The 21,605-nt window shown below is 41.1% G+C and overlaps 2 protein-coding genes and 1 long non-coding RNA gene across 3 annotated transcripts in view; 1 reads left to right on the top strand and 2 right to left on the bottom strand.

Annotated features, from left to right (window-relative positions):
• Positions 1-731, bottom strand: part of LAPTM4B (lysosomal protein transmembrane 4 beta) — a 66,732-nt gene extending 66,001 nt beyond the window's left edge. Inside the window, exon 1 of the mRNA XM_039548997.1 lies at positions 566-731. Coding sequence (XP_039404931.1) covers positions 566-661 — 96 coding nt within the window. The 5' untranslated portion in view covers positions 662-731. The remainder of the gene's footprint in view (positions 1-565) is intronic.
• A 285-nt stretch (positions 732-1,016) lies between these two features.
• Positions 1,017-16,803, top strand: LOC120409681. Its single transcript, XR_005601428.1, has 3 exons — positions 1,017-1,234; positions 14,171-14,315; positions 14,653-16,803. It is a non-coding gene; the product is annotated as an uncharacterized LOC120409681 (long non-coding RNA).
• Positions 14,996-21,605, bottom strand: part of MTDH (metadherin) — a 34,333-nt gene continuing 27,723 nt past the window's right edge. The window contains 2 exon segments of the mRNA XM_039548947.1: positions 14,996-17,841; positions 19,459-19,615. Coding sequence (XP_039404881.1) covers positions 17,771-17,841; positions 19,459-19,615 — 228 coding nt within the window. The 3' untranslated portion in view covers positions 14,996-17,770.

Raw genomic sequence — 21,605 nt, 5'->3', positions numbered from 1 at the left:
ACGATTACCTGCCACACAGGGGACAGCAGCGACAAGAACACCCGACTGCTTCATGAAGCAGCGACCAGAGATGATAAAACATGACTTTCTGCGCGGTATGGCCAGGGGCCGGGCAGCCTTACTGGAACTAATGCACCGGCGGGGCCCGTGTGCTACAGCCAGCCCCGGCCTGAGACGCACCGCCCCGAAGTTTGGGGGGAAATCCTCACTCCAGGGGTCTTCACGAATCACATTTTCAATCCCCAAACAGCTTTTTGGTTGAGACCCTGCCGAGCCTGCCCGCGCACTGTACGCCCAGCCCCGCTGCCCTGACCCCTGAACACGCACATGCTCCATGCCCCAGTTTCGGCAGAGCCGAGGCAGCAGCCTGTGCCTGTGCCCGCCGGGATGCGCGGCGGGAAGCGCGGCGCTGCCCGCGCATTACGCTGCTGTAACAACGCGGCTCCCTCCGAAACCCGCCTGGGCAGCCCGAGCTGCTGCCATCGGCATCCCCATCCACGGAGCAGCCCCTCACAGACTGCCCCTGCAGCCGGAGCCGAGCGCCCGCAGCGAGGGACATGCTTACCAGGTACCAGACGCCGAGGATGATGGTGCCGGTGCGGACATGGCAGCAGAGGCAGCAGCTGTTAGAGTAGAAGCGCGCCCAGGGCGAGCCCAGCATCTCCACGGCTCCTCGGGGCTCCGGCTCCGCGCCTCTGTCCGCGCCGCTCCGCGGGGCGGGGCCGGGCTGGGGCCGGGCCGAGCTCTCGGTCCCGCCCGCCGGGAGGGACGGCCCCAGCCCGGGGGGCGGAGGGAGCTCAGCGGGCCCTGCGGACACCTGCGTCCGCAGCACCAGCGCGGAGCAGCCGCGCCTAAGCACGGGAGGGGTTCGGGATGCGAAGTCCAGAGAATTCAGCGGGCTGGCAGCCTGGCCACGGCCGTGCCCGGCCAGGGCCGAGCTCCGAGGACGCTCCCCGCCGCGCTGGCTGCGCTTGGAATGAGCCCGGTGAGGGCGAACTGGCTCGGCGCTTCCTTGGCAAAGCTTGTAGTTCGTCTCGCAGTTCTTGAGTGGCAGAAATAAACTCTATTTCTCTATAAGGAAAGATATTATCGGAGGAGGTAATGGAATGCTTTGAATTTACCCCAAGTTCTGAAGCTGTGAACATTTGTTTTCTTTCACAGTGCCCTCCTAATCCGCTCCCAAAGTTGCTGCTGTTGGGGTGGCTGGAATTTCCTCGTGTAACTGATATAAAAGGTAACATTAAGATCACTGCCGCTACCTGTAGTTAGTGCCCTGATGGTGGGAGGACACACAGCATTAGGAGGAAGGACCCCGTCCTGCATATTCAAGCACTGATGCAGATTTGAGCTAAACTTCCTACCAAGCAGCTGACTTTTCATGTTTTATTATTTGAGGCTTGCACTGTCCTCTAGATGAAATAATGAAGAAAATCCTGTCAGGATGTCTGTATGTCTACCCTGACCCTAAGCATAATTTATTTACTGCCATCCATCTTGGCTTGCTACCAAATTCCACAATTTATCATCAAAATATAACATTGAAAAGTACTCCAATGCTTCCCTATATGGTTGCTTTGGGGCTCTTCATTATTTCATACATACATCTGCACAGAACAGGAACTTCAAGATAAAAGCTCACTTGGCACAGAGGAACATTGCTAACTATGCTTTATCCCTACTTGTAAAGCCACTATAGTAAATTAAATTAAAAATACTTTAAGTAGGAACTTTACATAACCTCTGTTGTTAGTTTGTCCTTATAAAACTTTCAGGGGGTTGGCAGGGATTTTGTGTATGAAAAGAAAAGCCACTTGGCACTGAATTTATAATTTTGACTGGATTCTATGCACAAGCCAAGTATTTTCAAGATTCATATTCAAATATGAAAGTAAAATTCTTGTAAAATGAAACATCAGTATAGACAAAACAAATATTCAGCTGGCCAAAGGAAAATCACAACCCGTGAGGTCTGGACTATCTCGACGTAGCCCTGAGAGACCTTGTCCTTTAGTACCAGAGAGTAGGAAATTTAACGATGAAACCTTTGCATAGGCATACCTTGTGGAAGGTAAGAGCATTTGCTTCATGAGGTCTATTGACCAAGGACTTGACCTTTTCAAAGCAAAGGTGGCAATAAATTAAGGGGGATTCCATAAACAAGGGCACACATATGCAAACCTGGTGGAAAAGAGACAAGGGAGACAATGATAAAACCCAAAGTCTCAGGTTACTGATTGATGGGCCATTGAGGAGCTTTCGACAGGGTCATTTGGAGTTTGTAACTGATAAGAAGGGGCAAACAAGAAGAACGGGAGGGTTTGGGATATTTGAAGGGGAGTCTACAAAACTTTGGAAGGAATAATTAGAGGAAGGGGATTGTGAATGTGAAAAGCGAGGTTCACTCTCCTGTGAGAATTTAAAGGGTTAAATATAAAGACAATAAGAGACACATAAAATAAAGCAAAGGGATAATGGCCGGGTGCCTTGGCGCTCTGCCAAGAACACACCTGATGCTCGAGGATAGTCCTTTTTATGCCATTTTTACTGTCTGTTCTTATGCATATTCAAACTTTTCCAGGAGCTGTTCTGCATGGCCCCTCCTTGGTTCCGCCTTTTTAGAGCATGCGTATTCTTCTGCCTTGCGGTTTTATTTCTTTTGATTCTTAGGCTTGGGCTCGCTAGGTGAGAGTTGATAGTTGAGTGGGCCTCTTAATTCCCCAGACAGTCAGGGCTGATTGCACCTTTGGCCTCTTTGCCCCCCGCGCGGAGCGGTGATAGCGGCTCTGGGGCCCCCTGGCCCCCCCATTCTCCGGGCAGAGCAGCCTTTGGGCCCCTTTGTTCCCTGGACAAAGTGTTGATCAGCAGCTTCTCGGGCCTCATCCTCTGGTCGCTTGGAGGTTATCTTACTTGCTCACACTTGCTAACATTCTTGCTAAAAAGAGGGAAAACTACATCCACACAGCAAAAAGCATTTCTAACATTATATGATATCTACCTTTATACTTGCGAGAAGCCAGTATTATATGTTTGTAACATGAAGGAGCAAAGGGGAGGGAATAATTAGAGGCGGGGGATCAGGAAGGAGCACAGGGAGGATCAGACAGAAAGGTGTATAAAAGAGGTCAGTCCTGTGCAGAGTCTGGCCAAACACTGCCTGCTCACTATCTCTCTATGTAGTTTCCACTCTCCACACTGGGCAGGGGGGGCTGTAAGGAGCAAGTGCCAGCTGCTGGGGGGATCAGTGAGTGATCAGAGGGTGGGTGGGTGTTATTCACTTGCAAGCATCAAGCTGGACCAGCTGGTCTGTCTGTACTTGGGTCTTCTGTGAGTCCTTCATGTAGGACACACAAATAAAAGCAGCACCTTGTCTGTGGCCATCTGTGCAGCTGTCCCTGCTGGGGTCCTGTGCCTGCAAACGGGAAAGCAGCAGCTGCATCCCTCAGCCTGGGATGGGCACAACAAGCTGGGCTTTAGCAGCTGGGCAGGAGGAACTCCAGGTTCTGGAGCTGTGAGAGGCAGTTGCTGCTTACGATATTCTCCAGCACAGCCCTTGTCTCTGTAAGGAGAAATTAACTGCATGTCTGCTTTTGCTTATAATTTCCCATCAATGGCTTTAACCTCCATATTCTCAGAAGAAAAAGGAAGAAAGAATGAGCAGGAAACACTAATCACTTCAGAGCAGCTTCCTGTATAATTATCAATTTCCATTCAAAAGGCCTGATGGAAAGATCAGGAAACGTCAGGCTTCATGTCACGCTCCTGATTTATAACTAGCTGTATTTGGTTTGGTTTGCTTGGCAAGATTTTGGTAGTAGGGAGGCTTCAGAGCCTGAGAATTGCCACAGATACCGACCCTCCTCAACCACAGCCTCTGTAAGTAAAACTTCCATGTCTCGCACTTTGCCTTACAAAACAAGAAATGGCAAGCACTTGTTACAGAGGTGCCTGTGAATCCAGAATACCTGATCTTACACCCTGATGGTGGAAGATCATTTAAGATGCAACAGGGGCAACTTCTGAACTGGATGACACCTGAGTTTTTCAAGGTTCCCAGAGGTAAAACAGATACTCAAGATTGTCATCTTTATTCATCAAAATTTGAACAAGGCTGGTATCACTGTCTTGCTCAGCAAGCGAGACAAACTCAAGAGAATCAACAGCTTCCTTACAAGCACTTGTTTTTGCTGTGCTGAAAAAGTAGATAATCTTTCCAGTGGGATCCATATCGTAGGAAGTTTTTCCAAGAGAGCATTCAATGCTGAAATTAAACACTGCACAGGGTCAAGGGCTGACACACCCTTGCTCAGCCGCTGGTCAGCGTGAAGGCTGTGGGATGTATCCAGAAAAAAAATGCAGGCTCATGGCTCCTGCCTGCCTCTCCTTACCACAGTGGAGCTGTAAATCACTAAATCCAGTTCATACAGCCACTCATTCCCCACAGCACACCCTGAGAGCTCTGCTAGCCAGCTGGGAAGGGACACAGCCCAACTTTGCTGCATTGCCAACTGTTCTCTGTGCTGCAAGCTGTTAAACAAAACCCAGTATAGTCTGTGCCCTGCTTCTGCTCCTGTATTCCCCATGTCTCCCCCCGATCTTCTCACTGCAGGGACAACTTCTACCTCCTGCCCAGCGATGCTCTGGTCCATTCAGCATTTTCTTGTGCTTTCTAGTGCTCACTAAAATTGGTTACTGGTACTTCCCAACCCTTTGAATTCCTGTCTGAACAAGATTGCTGGAAGGGGACAGTTGGCTTCCAAACTGTCTGTGATTCCCACCTTCTGTCTGTACTCACAGCCCACAGAAGTGGTGCCGCATAGTTCAACGGGCTTTGAATAATTCAATTACGTTGTTGCCCAGCATTGCCTACAGCACATGAACAAAAGGGCAGCTCAAGGGAATCACATCTTCTGCTTGCAGGATTAGCCACGTGCTCCAGAGTGAACAAAGGCATTGTTAATTGTTTTGTATTTGGCTAAATTAAGATAAGAAAATGGTTAAACATTGTCGAGAAACCAAGGTCTGGGAATTGTCCTCAGGCACAGGAAGATGACAACTTTGGGAAAATGACTTTCACTGTAGTAAAGAACCATTTTAAGAGTCGTTTTGTTCAGCTTGCTCCAGAATCTGTGTTTCAGGATGGCTGTAAATGATTCAAGTATTCAGAGCTATAGAAATATGTAATGCAATGAAGTTTAAAAACCACCTGAGCTTTCTAAAAGAAGAAAGCCTCCAATAAAAGTCAGACACTACCCCTCTACCACAAATATGGCCAACATGCAATCAAATAGGACTGCTGCTGTGATTCAAATTGGATTCAAGTGGTCATTCATTCCCCTGGTTTGTGTAAAAAGGATCAGAATGAGAACAGTATTTTTTCTCCAGCATGTTACAACCCAGAACACAGAGCCTGTAAAGAAAGCCATTGCAATGACACAGCTTGATGTGCAACTGCTTGCAGAGCTAGTCAAATTCTTGTGTTTCAGCACCAGTCAATGGACAACAAATGGTTGGTTGGTTTGTGTTTTGGTTTTTTTATTTCTTCTTTCTTTTAAAAGTTCTATTTAAATATTTAGAAATTGTTGAGAGAAATGCCTGGAACTTTTTAGCTCACTGCTGGGATGTTTTGTCATGATTTGTCTTATAGAATATAGTGATTATAATATCTTAGAAAATGGATATACTTACATATTTTCATTCCCAATAGTAAAGTGTATTTGTTACTCTAGCTTCTTTGGGCCACAGCTTCATAATTCTACTTTAAAGCTGCTGGTTTTAAGAAACACGTCATTAAAATATTTTGATATGTTGCCCTGCCAAGAGCTCAAATGTCCTCCGAGGAAAAGCTTGCTTTACTGCATCCTTCTTTTTCCCCTTTTCTGACTTGAAAGCCTCTCAGTTTTACTCTGAAGATATAGGACTCACAAGAAGGCTAGTGAATTCTAGCGTACACTGAGATTCAGATTATTTTTTCTTCCAACCTTATCATTCATTCCAGCCTCACAGATAAATTTTAACATTTTGGATGTGAAGAAATCACCAGTAACATTTGCAAGAAACCTCAAAAATAGGCTGGGAAAATAGATTGGCAATTTGGTAACATGTTCTTGAAGATTTTCCTCAGATACAATTTACTTTCCATGGGCTGCAGTCTCCTCAGAGGTGTATCTGTTCCAACATGGAGTTCCTGCTTCCAAAAGTACGTGGCTCTTTTGTGTCCACTCCCATTCTCCTCTCCCTTGCCCGTGCTGTTCTTTCTTAAGCACTTTTGCACAGGGCTGCCAGAGGCTCACGTTTTGCCTTGCAGGAGATGTTTACACTGGAGTTACAGCCTGGTTCTGCCAGTACCTTAACAACAAAGAACTCTCTCCTTTTGCCTTGGGAAGTCTGTAAATTTCTGTAATAGCTTTAGTTCTCCTGGCTTTTCCCCTGCTGGCTCAGCATGCCTGAAGATACTGAGAAGTGGAGACATCACCACTAATTGCAACTGTTATCAATGACATTGGTAGGTGCAGGGGTCCTGTATCCAACTGAAACTCATCATCTCTTCCTCCACCAGGCTAATGAGCCCTTTAGCACCTCATATCCTAGTAATTTCTACTCCACATAAACTCTTCTCCGAGTCTTTTTGATAAATTAATTTTCTGCTCCTCAGACACTGCTTTCAGTCCTTTAAGTATGTTTATTGCTTCTCTCACAGTGTGGGGATCTAGACAGTTTTGTACAAGCCTTTAAAACTGCAGGCATCAGATATAACAGTATTCATTTAATCAATGGATGCAGTATTGGGATTGTATTCCCACTCCTCTTCGCTCCTCAGATTAAAACATCCCCAGATTTACACTTGGCCTTTTACTACACCGACCCAGTGGAAGGTCATGCTTGGAGTTTTTTTGGTCTTTTGGCCTGAATCCTTATGCTGGACACCGTATTAAACTGACTGGGACATTTTATCCATAATCTGTAGCCAATTATAGAACATAAAGTACACCACACAAGGATGAGACAGGGCTGTTGGATAAATTGGTTGTTGTGTTGCCAGCAGTCTCGCTGCTTGCCAGATTGCTTGAGCAAAGGAAATCTCAGTGACAGTTTTTAATACTGTGTTGAGTTTGCAGTCAGAGAGGTCACAGGTCTTTGATTGATAGGAGAGGCAAACCTTCTAAGAAAAGCTAATATACATCAAATAGCATTTACTTCCTTTTAGTTCCATTAGTTAGATTAGTTAATGTTTAATTTATGGATTCATTTGAGTATGGCTCAACACTGGGAATGTTGCCAGATTTAATTCCCTTCTTCATTATGCGATTATGGGTTTTCCCGTCTCTTTTAAAAAAATCACTTTTTTTTTCTTTTAATATAAAAGAATGTAGATATTCTCCCCCCTCCCCCGATTTGATCATCAAGCATGTTTTGTTTACATACTTGTTTGGATTTTTGTTGGTTATATCTAGTAGAAGTCATGATCATTTTGTCTTCTATCAACAATCTCAGTGTAGTGATAAATTGTGTTTTGTTTTATTTTTTTGAGAACCAATACTGATTTTAAGTGCAGTCAAGAGGAATTAAGACAACACATCTTCCATAACTGTAATTTATTACTGCCTGTAACTTACACAGCAAACACTTCCCAGTTTCAGATTTTCAGATGCCAGTCAGGTTTCAAGCAGTAACTCACCACTTTACCTGGGGACCTGCCTAGACTTTCCCCCAGGTGCACTTTCTTCTTTAGTGTATTAAGCCAAACGTGCCAAAATCTGGAGCTTCGAGCCACCACCAACTTTAAAGCAGCGAAAAGCATCAGCCTCATTACTTTGAATATCTGTGGAATTATCCCTCTTTTCCTGCTCTCTTCCAAGTCTGCTGGACTCTTGAGCAAACTCCAGGACATGCTATCCAGTTCTCCACAGTGTTCACTGCAGACAGAGGTTTGCCTCTGGAACATTATGGAAACTTCCAGTCTCATATGTATTGTTTTCTATGCTAAAAAAACACTTAACTTTCTCACAGTGTCACATCCTCTGCTTGTTTACCCATCCACAGCTTATTATGGAGTCACCAATGGAGATCAATTGCTTTCCAGCCAAGCCTGCAGAGCATGCCATAGGAGCTGGTTCTCCTATATTTTCTACTGTGAAAATATCAGCTGGGTTTGTCCCCTTCAGCTGTCTGTCCTCAATCCCCTTGATGACTGATTTGCTGAGCTTATGATAGCAATTCAAACACAGCCAATATGTGCCTTTTTCTGCAGAGGCAGACTGCAAGTACTGTACACGCAGTGTAACCTTTCATATACGCTCTAAGTAATTACAGGTCTGTGGTATGTCCTTCATGAAGTGGAGAGATACAGCACTGATGGTATTACTACTTCAAGAGCAAGGGAAACACTTTTGTACAGTGCTGATGGTGCAGAAAGTTTAATTGTATTAAGTTTATTCCAATTTATGAACCTATTGTATGTATTAGGAAATGCAGCTAGGAAATCTAGATTTAAAGCTACATAAGATGGAGCCACCAGTACCATGTGTATGTGTGTGGAGGATGAGACTGCAGCTAATACTGTATATTTTATATTGTTTCTTCTAAAGAAAAAAAAGATCAAGGCTGCCAATATTCCCCTAATTATAAGAACCAAAAATACTCTTGGCTTCTCTTCATTACATTGTCCAAAATGTCCTCCTAAGATATCTAATGCCAGAGGTAACACTGATTGTTTAAGTCATATCTCTAATATTAATTTTTTGTATGGTAAATCACATAATAAATACCAATATAATTCTACTGTAATAGCATTACTTGCCAGCTGATCTCCAAGTGCAGTATAAATATTACTTCAAAAGCATGTCTCACAGTCACACTGCTTTCTGCTGTGTTCCAATATAGGTTATCAATGTATATTACTATACTGTGACTGTAAAGCGTTTTATAGGCATGCTCATCGGGACATGTTTGATTATAGCCTTAGGCAACTTTGGGAAATCCTGACTGAGCCAGCATTGCAGAGATGTCCCAAATCACAGTGGTATTCAGTAATCAATAAGTAAAGGCACAGAGAAAGTGTAATTGCAGTCAAGACACAATTGTAACTCATCATCTCCACTGTAACTCATTTGGTGTCAAACACCTGTGTATAAACCTTTGGAATACCAGAGGTTTAGTATTAGCATTCAGAAACCCCATCTCTGCAGACCAAAATGATACACATTTGTCACTTTGTAGAGAACTTTCTTTTAATTTTTAATGGAAAAATCACTGATCACCAACACTACATTCTCCAAACCCAAACGTGGTTTGAAAATGCAAATCTGCACATTCTTCCTGTTCCCTTTTGATGTTTAATATATATGAGCCTTTAAACCACTTAACTGCTACATAGCACAGCTTCGTATTTGTAAGACAGCACCCCTCACAGAGAGTTTTACCACGCTGATGCTGATGGAGACATCCTTAAAGCCCTGACAGAACACCCTGCTGATAGCTCACTTCATTTGGAGCAGGGCTGAGCTGCTGATTTCCCATAAGAAAAAAAAAAGAACTAAAATTCGCAATTGGGAATTCTTTCTTCAGTTAAACTTCAGTTAAAATATCTTCTTTGAGGTGGACTGCTCAAGAAATATTTGCAATGGTTAAGTCTAAAGTGTTTAGAGCCTCAAACTGTATCATGTGAAACACTCTGTGAAAGATAACGTGTGGTGCTCTCAGGAGATGGTAACATTATATTAAGCGTTCACATAAGAAAATGTGTTCCAGCACAATGTTCTCTGGTGGCACAAATTCCAGTGGCATACTAGTGCAAAGCCAAGATTTTTAGATGGAATTATTAATGTAAAGTGAAGCACTTGCAATCCTGGTTTCCCATATTGATCTTGCGCTGCACAACTGATGTTCTGCCTCAAAGTGAAACAGGCAAAAAGTTATTTTCTGATGTGACACACACGGCTTCTGACTAAGTTTGACCATAGTCTGGCATTCACATGATGTGATTGCAGAAATCCAAAACACATGGCAACCTTTGGGTATGTAAAACCCTCTCAACTACCTGTGTCAGGATTTGGAGCCCTTCAATTATGCATCTCTACAAAGTATTTTTTTTATTCAAGGCAATACAAGTTAAAGTGTTTTCATCATTACAAAAACAGTCACTAAATTTGCTGTTCTGCATGCCTGCTAAGGGCTCACAGAAACAGACATGCTCCTGAAACCTCATAAAGAAGTTCCACAGTTAACAGCAGGCTGCATGAGTTGGATGACTTTGAACTGCATGTCTGTAGTACACGAATATAAAATAGCACAGTATTGATTTGCCAGCTCAATTCTATCAAGTGCTGAGCCCACTCCAGAAAAGCACTTAAATAGTTTTTACTACTAGTACTACTGTTCAGAAGTGTTCAATACCCAGGTCAAGTCCAAGTAATATTATTTTTGTTTATTAAAAAGACAGGTTCTCCTTTCAAAAAAAAAATTAACTAATCACATTAGTTCAGAGCAGATTGCTGTTTGAACCTCCATCCCTGGAAAATGCAGAAAAGAATTCCAGCAAAAAAGGAGAAAATATTTAAAATATCCACTATGATTAAGATTTTAAAGTATTTTAAAAACAATCAGCCAGGCATGATGGTGACAGATGGTATCTATGAAGGTGGGCCCTCACCTGTTAAAGACAACTGTGCAAGTCTCATACTTAACACCAATGTTAACCCTACTCTATGCAGGCTGCAGACTTGACTTAGAGCAGAAATACCAGAGAGCCAGCTGGAGTGAGAATAGCTCTCAAGTATCGCCACAGCCCTCACCTGATTTAAGAGCCGCCTTTGTGCCTGCTGGAGGCCAGTCAGAGGGGCAGGGCAGGCACGGATGACGGTGAGCTGGCACTGCTGCTGCTGGGTGTTGGCCACTGCTCTGCGAGAGTCACCGTGCAATCTCAGATTCGGTTCTTCCTGAAGTGGCTACTCAGACCATGCAGACAAGAGTTCATGGAGAGAGAGTTTAACCTGAAAGAGTTTTAAAGCGATTGAAAGACTCTTAAATTTGCAGCCAAGCTTAAAAGCCAGTGTAACTAAGGCACAAAACTGGAACAACATACTTCAAAAGTCAAATGAAAGATGATGCTGGCATAACAGGGTTACTTGTAACAGATGACTTGAAACAGGCACCTGAGGCAGCTGCCCTGTCCTAAATTGCCCCTGACAAAACTCAGTTGGGCCAAGACTACAGCCTTTTTTATTACTGAATTTATAGGTTTTATTCTACCTCACATTATCACTGATGGATTACAGTCTTCTTTAATTCAGAAACCACATGGTGGTGCTTATGAAAAGGATACTATTTAACATTGCAGTAACCTAAAGCAGTAGATTCTTTGAAGAACACATGGGCCTGTCAAAGCCTCAAACTTCTGGAGAAAATCACCTTGATAGCTGTAGAATTTGGTTGACAGAAATACAATTCTTGAGATGCATTTTATGTATATCACAGGAAAAAACCCAAACCACTTATGGAAAGACAGGTAGCAAGCAGTCACGTAGAATTTTATAGTAGTCAGTTTTCTGTTTGTAATTCTACTGCACTCAATACAGTAGTGTAACTGGCCAGCCTTACGGCATTTGGTTGTGCCATTGCTTTTTTTCTTAAGGTACAGTACAAGAAACATCTGATCCAACCTTTCTTGGCAAAAGCACAGTTGAGATAAGACAGCCCAGCAGTGTGTTCAGCCAAATGTCAAAAATCTCTAGTGTTGGGGAAATCCACAACTTCCCTGGGGAGATTATTCCAATGGCTGATTGTTCTCATTGTGAAAAATTTTCCTCGCGTGTCCAATTGGAACCTCCTCAGGAATAACTTGTACCCATTATCCCTTGCCTCTTCCATGTGACTTCTTGTAAAAAGGGAGTCTCCATCTTCACTTTAAATAGTGGAGCATGGTGATGAGGTCTCCCCTAAGTCTTCTTAGGCTTCTTAGGCTGAACAAACCCAGTTCTCTCAGCCTTTGCCCCTGGGACAGGCTTCCCAGTCTGTGGCTCTTCTCTGGACCTTCTCCAGCCTGTCCACATCTTTTCTGCACAGCAGGGACCAAAACTGAACACAGTATTCCAGCGTGGCCTGATGAGTACTGAGCAGAGTGGGATAATGACTTCTTGATCTCTGTTGGTGATGCCCCTGTGGATGCAGCCCAACATCCCGTTGGCTTTCTGTGCCAGCACAGCACTGTTTGCTCCTATTGATCTGATTGTCCACCTGGATCCCCAGATCCCTTCCACAGAGATGCTCCCCAGCTGGGTAGATCCCAGCCCGTGCTGCACACCTGGGTTATGTTTTCCCTTATGGGTGCAAGACCTTACGCTTGCCCTTGCTGGGCTTCATCAGATTCTTGCTAGCCACTCTCCAGCCTACCCAAATCTTCCTGCAGGATGGCTCTCTCTTCCACAGTGTCCACTTTCCTACTCAGTTCGGTATCATTGGGAAACTTCATCAAGTGGTACACTTGATCCCGTCTTCCTGATCACTTACGAAGATATTAAACAGCGCTGGGCCCAGCATTGATCCCTGGGGGACCCCACCCGTGCCACGCTGACCATTTGAAAAGGAGCCATTGACCAGCACCCTCTGGGTGCCGCCTCTCAGCCAGGTCCCACCACTACACAGAGCACTCATCCACACCACAGCCCATCTGTTTCTCCAGGAGGAGGCTGTGGGAAGCCATACTGAAAGCCTTGGAGAAATCCAGGCAGGCAATGTCCACTGCCCACTCCACATCGACAAAGCAGGTTACTTTGTCACAGAAGGTGGTCAGGGTTGTCAAGCTCAAATTGTCCTTAGTCAATCTGTGTTGGCTTTTCCCAATCCCATGTGTCATCTGACTTGTGATAGCTTCCAGAAGGATTTGTTCCATAGTTTTCTCAGGGACTGAAGCAAGACCGATGGGGCTGAAATTCCCTGGATCCTCCTTTAAGCCTTTCTTGTGGATGGGGGTACATTATCCTTTTTCAGTCTTTTGACATTCCATGGAGTCCACAAATTTCCAAGGATTATGGAGAGCAGCCTTGCAACATCAGCTCCTGTAATAACTGACCCCCCACTCTTCCTTCACTGATACTGCTGGACCTGTGTTTGCAGCAGCCTGGGTTTTTGGTCCCAAGGCCAGGGGCCCAGCACTGCTGGTGCAGACAGAGGTGAAGGAAGTGTTGAGAACCTCTGCCTTTTCAGCATTGCCAGTGACTAATTCTCCTGTCCTGTTTATCAACAGGACAGTATTTGCCTTCTGTTTCTGCTTGTTTCTGCACCTAAAGAACCCTATCTTCTATTTTTTGACACAATTTGAGCTTTTTCTTTTCTAACTGCATTTTTGCACACCCTGGCAATGTCCACATAGTTCTCAGTGAGTATTTATCCACATTTCCATCTCTGGTATGCTTTGCTTTTGAGCAGACTCAGAAGCTTGCAGTTAAGCCAAGGGGGCTCTTGCTCCTCCTACATCCCTTATCTCTAAAGAGGAGGAACTGATTTTGTGCTTTCAGAAGAGCATTCTTGAAAAAGTCCCAGCACGCCTTAGGTTCTTCACCCTCCATGGAAGCTTTCCCTGGAATCTGTCCCTTCTCAAAAAAACTTAACACTGCAGTAATTTCAGCCATGGCTGCAGGTATTTTACACATTTACTAGCTGCCTCTGTGAACAGGTGAAAACGTGAGGTTACCGATCTTTCACAGTGCCTTGAAGACTTCTGAAAGCAGAAGCAGAGCTTGCACATGTCCTTAGATACATGTGCAGCCCCTCAGCAGCAGAGGGACAGCAGTCGATACAGCTCCTACTTGGCACTGGTCTCCTGGGTGCCATGCCTCTTCAAAAGACATATTAAAGCCTGGCTGCCTGAGAGTGAGTCCAAGTTACAGAATCACAACAGAGACGAATTCTCTCCCATCCCAAGCTTTGTTTGCAGACATAGCTAAAGGCATGACTTTATTTGTTAGCTACATAGGTAAGGTTGGCCAAGGAAATGGAAGTTATGAACTGCATTAAAATACTGAGCCAAGTTAAGGGATCACTTAATGCTACAAATAAGGCAAAAAATGTGTTTGGTTTTAGCTGCAGATGTTCCTAAGCATGTTTTTTTCAAGAGTATTGTATGAAATCCTGAAACCATGAGCTTCATGTTAAGAGTTTTAAATGCACTTTTCAGAATACACCAACATTAAGGACAACACAGTCTCAGTTAAGAAGCCAGTCTTCAGCGAACCAGAAACCTTCAGCTTGGTACAAACAGCCAGAAATTCAAAAGAGCAGAAGTTCAACAGTTCCCTCAACTGAAGGGACCCACTACAGAGGTCAGTTTTAGTAATTCAGTAATTCCCACCCCCCACCCATGAAAAAACAGAAATCATCCCACCTTGCTCCCAACGTCCATCCAAACTAACAGCAGCTCTGTTAGTCCTGCAGCGAGCAAAATCCATTGTGTTGCCACATTACCTTCAAGTTAAGAACTATCAGTCACACAGCCCCTCCTGGTGCTCCCCCCCCCCCCCCCCCCCCCCCCCCACCAATTCATTTTGCTGATGCTCCTTGCTCTTAAATGAAGCAATTCACCCAGAATTTTAACAGTAAAATATTTTTAGCAGAATATTTTAAGAAGCAATTAAATTTTCAGGATTTTTTCCCTTCCAGCTACAGCAGAACAATGAAGAAATCTTTCAGTACTGGCCTGAAAAAACAGAACTGCTCATTTTTAATCAGTGGTCACACTGAACACTGAGAAGACTCACAGGTACAAGTGTCTGTGAGAGACCTGCAATTTTTAACAGCTGATATCTTGACTGGCAACCTAGTTTAGTTAAAGGCACAACTACGATTAATAACAGACGAAAATCTGCTTAAACCATGTACTCTGATGTGTGCACTTTTCAAAAGCCTCATTCGCAGGAAAATCCCATGGCTAGGAACTATTAATAGGGCAGTTTCAAATGAGATACAATTCAGTTACAACACAACAGTACTAGCAATATTTCTATAAATTTTGAAATGCTTTTAATATGTACATTCTTTCTTAGTAAATATTAAAGGTAGTGCTCTTCACTTGCACTTTTTTCTTTAGACTTTTAAAAGGGCATCAGAAATACAGTTTTCACCCCCCTCCAAACCAATGCACAGTTACCTTTGTAACAAGCACACATGAATTCTGTACACCTTTCCCTCCCCACAAAAGAAATAAAAATATGCCATGACTATCCAATTACACATCATCACAAGTTTAAATTACACATACAAATAATTCCAGAGTATTTAGAAAAAAACAACATATTGGATTTATGAAACCATTCCATGCATTCAACAACAACAGAAAAAAAACCCAAAGAAAAAAGAAAAAAAATGATTTAAGTTTCTTTAAATGGTGTTTTTTGCTCTATCCAAGTACCAAAGCCTGGATTCAGTGTATCATTAAGACTAACCACTGCTTGAATCATAGAAACATGACAGTACATAGATAACCAAGTTTCTATTTATAGACAATATGATATAGTTACTACCTCTTTAATGAATGTCAAATAAAGCAAGTTTTGCTTTCTAAGACATTGAAACTGCACATGAAGAAAACAGTAAGAGGTGCTGCTAAATAGGTAACAACATTTTGAAAGGAAGGCTATGTATTTAATATGACCCTGCTTCCCAGTAGCAGTTAGTTAGCAGGGTTCCTACGTTTTAGCTAGTTTGTTTCTTTTTCCAGAATGACAAGCTATTTGACTAACCCAGAAATATCACCAATTTCATTTTTAAGAGGAAAAAAAAAGAATTTATGCAGTGAAAGTCCTTGGGGGCAGTCTCTTTCATTACATAAAATCTTTGTATTTTCTATGAAGAGGCTCTTAGCATAACACACAGGTTGAAAACAGATTTCGGACATACATTAAAAACCTGAATTCAAAGGTTATTTTTCAACCTTTACAATGAAGACAAGTAAAATTATAATATTATTTACATGCAAAGGACTCTGCATGATTTCATAATATCCTATTTTCCATGTTTACCTCCAGATACTCATTGAAAAGCTGTAGTTCAGTTCTAAATTTATTTTACATGAATCATGACAAATATCACTCTGAAACATTACTCCCTCCCAGTAAATAAATCAATACTGTCAATATGCTCAATTTATTTTAACAAATCAATTTAGAGTGTCACATTCCTGATATACAGGAGTTAATACCTGTGCAAGTTAGTATCCATTTATTAGGAAAGCTCTCCATTAGCAGGTGCATTTTCAGTACAATTAAACCCAGCTTGCTGCATTATCTGCTCTTGCTTTGCAATAGTGTCCAACTGCAGTTGAGTACAGTAAGAGCATGATTGTTGATGAGTACCACGGGTTATAGCTGTTAACAATTCTGTTTGTGCCACAAAACCGGAAGTCAATCATTTGAAAAGAATCCTGACTCTTTAACTGAACTTACCAGGTGATGTTAATTACCATCCTTATCAAACCAATTTTCATAAAGGCTATTTACAGTGTACATGGCTGAGCATGTACCTTACAGACACAAACACATCTCCAGTTCAATACCACGTCATTACAGTGCCTGAAAATGACAACACATCTTCAATGCCATTTCAATTAACAGTTTCAAGTGGGAAATGGTCTTTATTTTACAACTGCTTTACTTGCATAATTTTTTTTTTTAATATAAAAACACTAACTCCTGTCCAGAAGTCTAGACACATTCGACATACTACAGGTTAAGGCAGTAAAAAAATGTGTTCCTGATAACTGTTTTTGACAATGTCAATTAAAGCTGTCTGAAGCTACTCCAGTTCTCCAACATATCTCTGAAATCCAAATAATTTATGAGTGAAAAAATCACTTTGCTTTGTTCAGAGTTTTAGTAATACAGACAACAGAATTGGGTATGGCAAGTTAACAAGTGTTAGGGGAAGGAAATGTTTAATTTTAGTTCATTCCATGAGTTTAAAAGTTGAAAGAATACAGGTTTTAGATAGGATTCTGAATCAACCAAGAACCGTAGGGAATGAAGAAGCAAACCAATTTTATGCACATTACTGCATTCTTAAAAATATACTGTTATCTTCAATAATTCAAGTAAGGTAATAGACATTATAAAAAATAACTTCATGAACCATACTCAAGTCTCAAATCACATTCTCAAACTTTTAACCTAAAGCAGTTTTATTGTGTTAACTTCATATAATAAACCGTGAAGGTCTGACTGTACAAATGGTTAATGATTTGCACTTGTGATTCCTGCAATAGCTAGCAGATTTGCTAACCAATTTACTGTAAAGATATGGCAGATTATGTATTTAATCAAAGCACTTTGATTTAGGCATGAAACAAATTCAAATGGTTGACATTCTGTGCTTCTAATGCATCACTCATAAGAGAGGCAAGAAACACCCACTATTGTACAGACGATTATTTTTACAGAAAACCCTTCCTTGAAATTAATCTTTTATCTGCAGCTGTAGATGAGAGTATAATCTGTTGTAAACAGGGCACTGTGTTGTAAAACCAGTTTTTTTTAAATTAAGATCTCTCTCCAAAAGTTGGAAAAACAGACTCTTCAGAATGTCTTTCAAATGTAGCATGTTCAGTTTGCTATATCATAAAGTTACTTTCATTTGATTCCTTTTTAAAGATGTTTGTGTTCACAGCAGTTCTGTTTTTAAAAATTGTTTGAAATTTATATAAAATTCTGTACATGTTCACAAATTATTGCATAAACAGCATAATCTTCATGACAATATTCAGCAACACATGTCCATCTCAGGAAATTCACGTTTCCCTTCTTGCTTTTTTCTTCTTTTTAACTTGTTTGGGGGATTCCCAGCTTTCTTCAGACTTTGCTAAAAACCAAAAATAATTATAGTGTTAGGACTGAGAACATTTACACAGAATTTACTTTAAAAATCCTGGATAATACACGCTGTATTATTACGAAGTGATTCAGAATAATCAAGGAGAAGTTCTATTCACCTGCTTCTCCCAAATAATTTAATTTGAAATGCCTCTAAAACCAACACTTGCCAATTTCATCCTACTTTTTCACCCCACAAACACAAAGAGTGATACACATCAAAGGTCATTCATTTTGCAAATGTTACTATTTATTCTAGAGTCATTGTTATTTTCTGGCCTACTAGAAAAAATGTACACATACACAATTGACATTAAATGCTCACTTTTACCAGATTACAGTTATTAACCACTACATACGTGACATGTCAGAAGAATATTTTTAAAAGTAATGAACTATGTAAAGATGTGGTTACATGGAATCCATAATCCAATAGAGAAGCACTATGTTCTTAATAAAACAGACTGCCTTAAAACAGGCTGGCTGCCCGAAGTGATAGAACACGCAAAGTATTGTATATACTGAACCTAAGAGATGTTCTTTCAATTGCTGAGGCATGAATCAATCACAAAAGATTTCATATTTTAGAACCAGAACAAAAAGTCGTAAGTTGATGCATTGCCTTGAAAGATTCCATTGTTTCATGTATTCAAAACCAAGAAGCCAATTAATGCAGCTGAATGAGACTTTATAAAGTCATCATGTTTTCTTCTGCAGTCATTAAAAACTCATTTAGTACTTCAACACTTAGCCAGCAGCTTATTACAGATTGTCAGTATTTATTAATTTTGTTAAAGAATGAACTAAAACAACTTTTTTTTTTTTTCAAGCAATGTCTTTCATATCCTGACTTCCCTTCTAAATTTCCTGTTTTACTGTGTGAGTACTTTTGCAAGTACTCAAATGCTTGTGAGTACAAACACTTTTGTCAAGTGCAACAGAGGGTACATTTGATGTTTTTGGGCACAGCATATTTTCAAAAAACAATATACCTGCAGCAGTTAAGCCTGATCTATGTGCCGGCAGAATACAAAAAGGAGTCCATCACCCAAAACCTTTCTACTCCTAAATAAGCAACTGTTTTCCTCTACGATTACATGGAAGCATATGGAAAAAGATGCTAATGAGCTAAATTGAGAAATCAAAAGACCTCAGTGGGCTGAAAATAGAATTTTTTGTATTTTTTCCCAAACTTCTGGTAGCTAAATATTCTGTCAACTGCAATGTCAGTAACCATCTGCTCTCCACTGAAGACTTGCAAGCAGCCCTTTGAAACAATGTTGGCAGAACTCCTTAGTCACAGCATGGAACTCCAGTCCCAATGGTGATGAGTACATTCAAATGTCTGTTAAGGACTGGACAAGCCCAACAGACATTTTCAGTGATCTAAGCATATGAAGCCAATTTTTCCTCACAATGAAAATAAATATATCAAGGTGCTTTTAACTTTAAGGAAGTTAAAAATATGGCAAGATGTATAAGTAAGAGAAGTATCTGATATAGCACTTCAAACTCAAACCCCAGGGCAAAGCATTCTGACTATGCTCTATGGGGAAAAAGTACATCCTGAATTCACAGAAATAAAACTGTACTGAGAGATACTTACTCTGTGGAGGAGGCACACTGTTTTGCTTAATATTGGGACTAGAAACATCTGTCTCTTGCAGCATCTGTGGCACTTGGGAAGCAATCTTGTCAGAATTGCTTTCTGATACAATTACAGATGGCTCAGTGGAAACAGCAAGCGAAGGAGCCTCCTCAGACTATTTGAGAAACAAAAAAAAAAAGTTTCCAAAAGTTTTGTTAAGTAATACAAAAGTAAAAACTCTTATATGGTGTTATTTTGGCAATATACTTAGCAGCTGCTGAGAAGACGGCATTGAAAAATTGAACCAGTATTAAAATCCTTAAAAATTTTAAACTGAGCCTGTAATACTATGACTGCCATCTAGTGCCAAAATTTTTAATTGCATACAAGCAAAGATAAATGACACAAATTAATTCTTAAAATACAGCACATGCAAAGAAACCGCTCTATAAATCACCAAGACCCTAAAAAGATTCTAGAGTATTCAACAGAGATGTAAAATAGTGACACATATGCATTTGGTTGCAAGGCAAGCAGGCAAGTTACACAGGACCAAACAGATAACTCAAAATCCAAACAAATCAAACAAAAAGCATCTCCAGTCATTCCTAGAAACTGCTCAAAACACTCTGCTTATAGTAGAACAATAAATATTGGCGAGAGCAGTCAGCAAGTATTTCAATGGAAATTACTGCAGAAATAACTGCCAAGTAAAAAGGTACTTGCAGTATTTTTCAATTATCTAGTCAATTTTGAAGGTTCCCACAATAGAGATGCTGGTGAGTAGCACTTACTGTAATTAAAATTACAGCAAAACAGAAAACAAACCATTTTGACATTCCAATAGGGAGGTTAGAACATAAAAACCTTAAGATCCCGCAGCAAGTCACCAAATGACAAAAGGCTTCAAAAATGAATGCATTAGAACACAGTGTCTCAGCCAAGCAATAAACCCCAAACTAAAAGATGTTATTAAGAAATCATAGCTGCAGTTGTGTCACAACAGCCAAGAACCTGGAACTATGAAAACCAGATAGTGAAGTCTACATCCCTGGATACAGATGTACAAGTCACCAGTTTGTACTGCTTCCATCACTATAATGTAAGCATCTCAAAAATTCAGTCAGAACATTCAAGAGAGCAAAAAGATACAAATTTCTTCTTTAATCATATCATACTAAGAAAGAAATTAAACAGCTTTAATTGAAAAAACCCAACACATGAATTTAAAGGACAGCAGTTCTCTAACCTTTCATGAATAGTTTGCTGTGCCCTTACACATCAACTGAAACAAGTTTAGTATCTATAATTGCAGTTATTTCTCTCAATCTACTGAAAAATCAGTAATCTCAAATATTTTTTTATACATCAACCATGCTGATAAAATGAACTCCCATCTTACAGGAATTCCAAGCTTAGCTGATTCCAGTGTTGTCTAATAGTTAGCAATCATCAGCTACATAGGTAAGTGAAACTGGCAAACTGAAATGTGATTTCTAAAATAAAAGGAGGACATAACGCTTCTAGTGCAAGGTAATCAATTCAGGTTAACTATTGGTATCATAGTTTTGTTAGGACAGTCACACTTCACCAGCAGGTAAAGCAACTCAATTAAGATTTTAACAGGTCAGCTGTCTCAGGTTCACTAAGAAACATGTTGCAGCTTGCACATTACAGCATGCACTATTACTGCAAATGTAACGATACAAATACATACAGCACTATCTGGACATTTTTCCAAATACTTCTGTCTAAATTTTGGATACAGGAAAGCGGGTAGTGATGTCAAACACTAAAAATTGGGTACTACGCTTTGCTAGGATATTCTCTGCTAACAAATTCATTCAGAAAGGAGGCCTGGAACAATGAATACAGCCTATTTCATAATATAAAGTTATATACATAATTCCATGATTCAGTAATGAAGTAGTGACTTGTCAAACTGTTACTTCTCTTTCCAAGTATCTCTCTTCATTTAAAACTCGTGCCTGCTGATAACATGCAAAAGGTTTCAATGCAGGCCAATGTGTAGCAGACATCATCACCAGATAGTGTGACGTGAAACACAAGGTTAGAGCTGTTTCTGATATTTATGAGGATATACTGATAATAACTTGTTCGTACTCAGTTTATTTTTCCCTATACTTCATTCTCATGTTTTGGAG

This window comes from Corvus cornix, chromosome 2 (genome assembly GCF_000738735.6).
Source record: "Corvus cornix cornix isolate S_Up_H32 chromosome 2, ASM73873v5, whole genome shotgun sequence".
In the NCBI taxonomy this organism is placed as follows: domain Eukaryota; kingdom Metazoa; phylum Chordata; class Aves; order Passeriformes; family Corvidae; genus Corvus; species Corvus cornix.
This window is presented reverse-complemented; position numbering and strand designations above follow the sequence as displayed.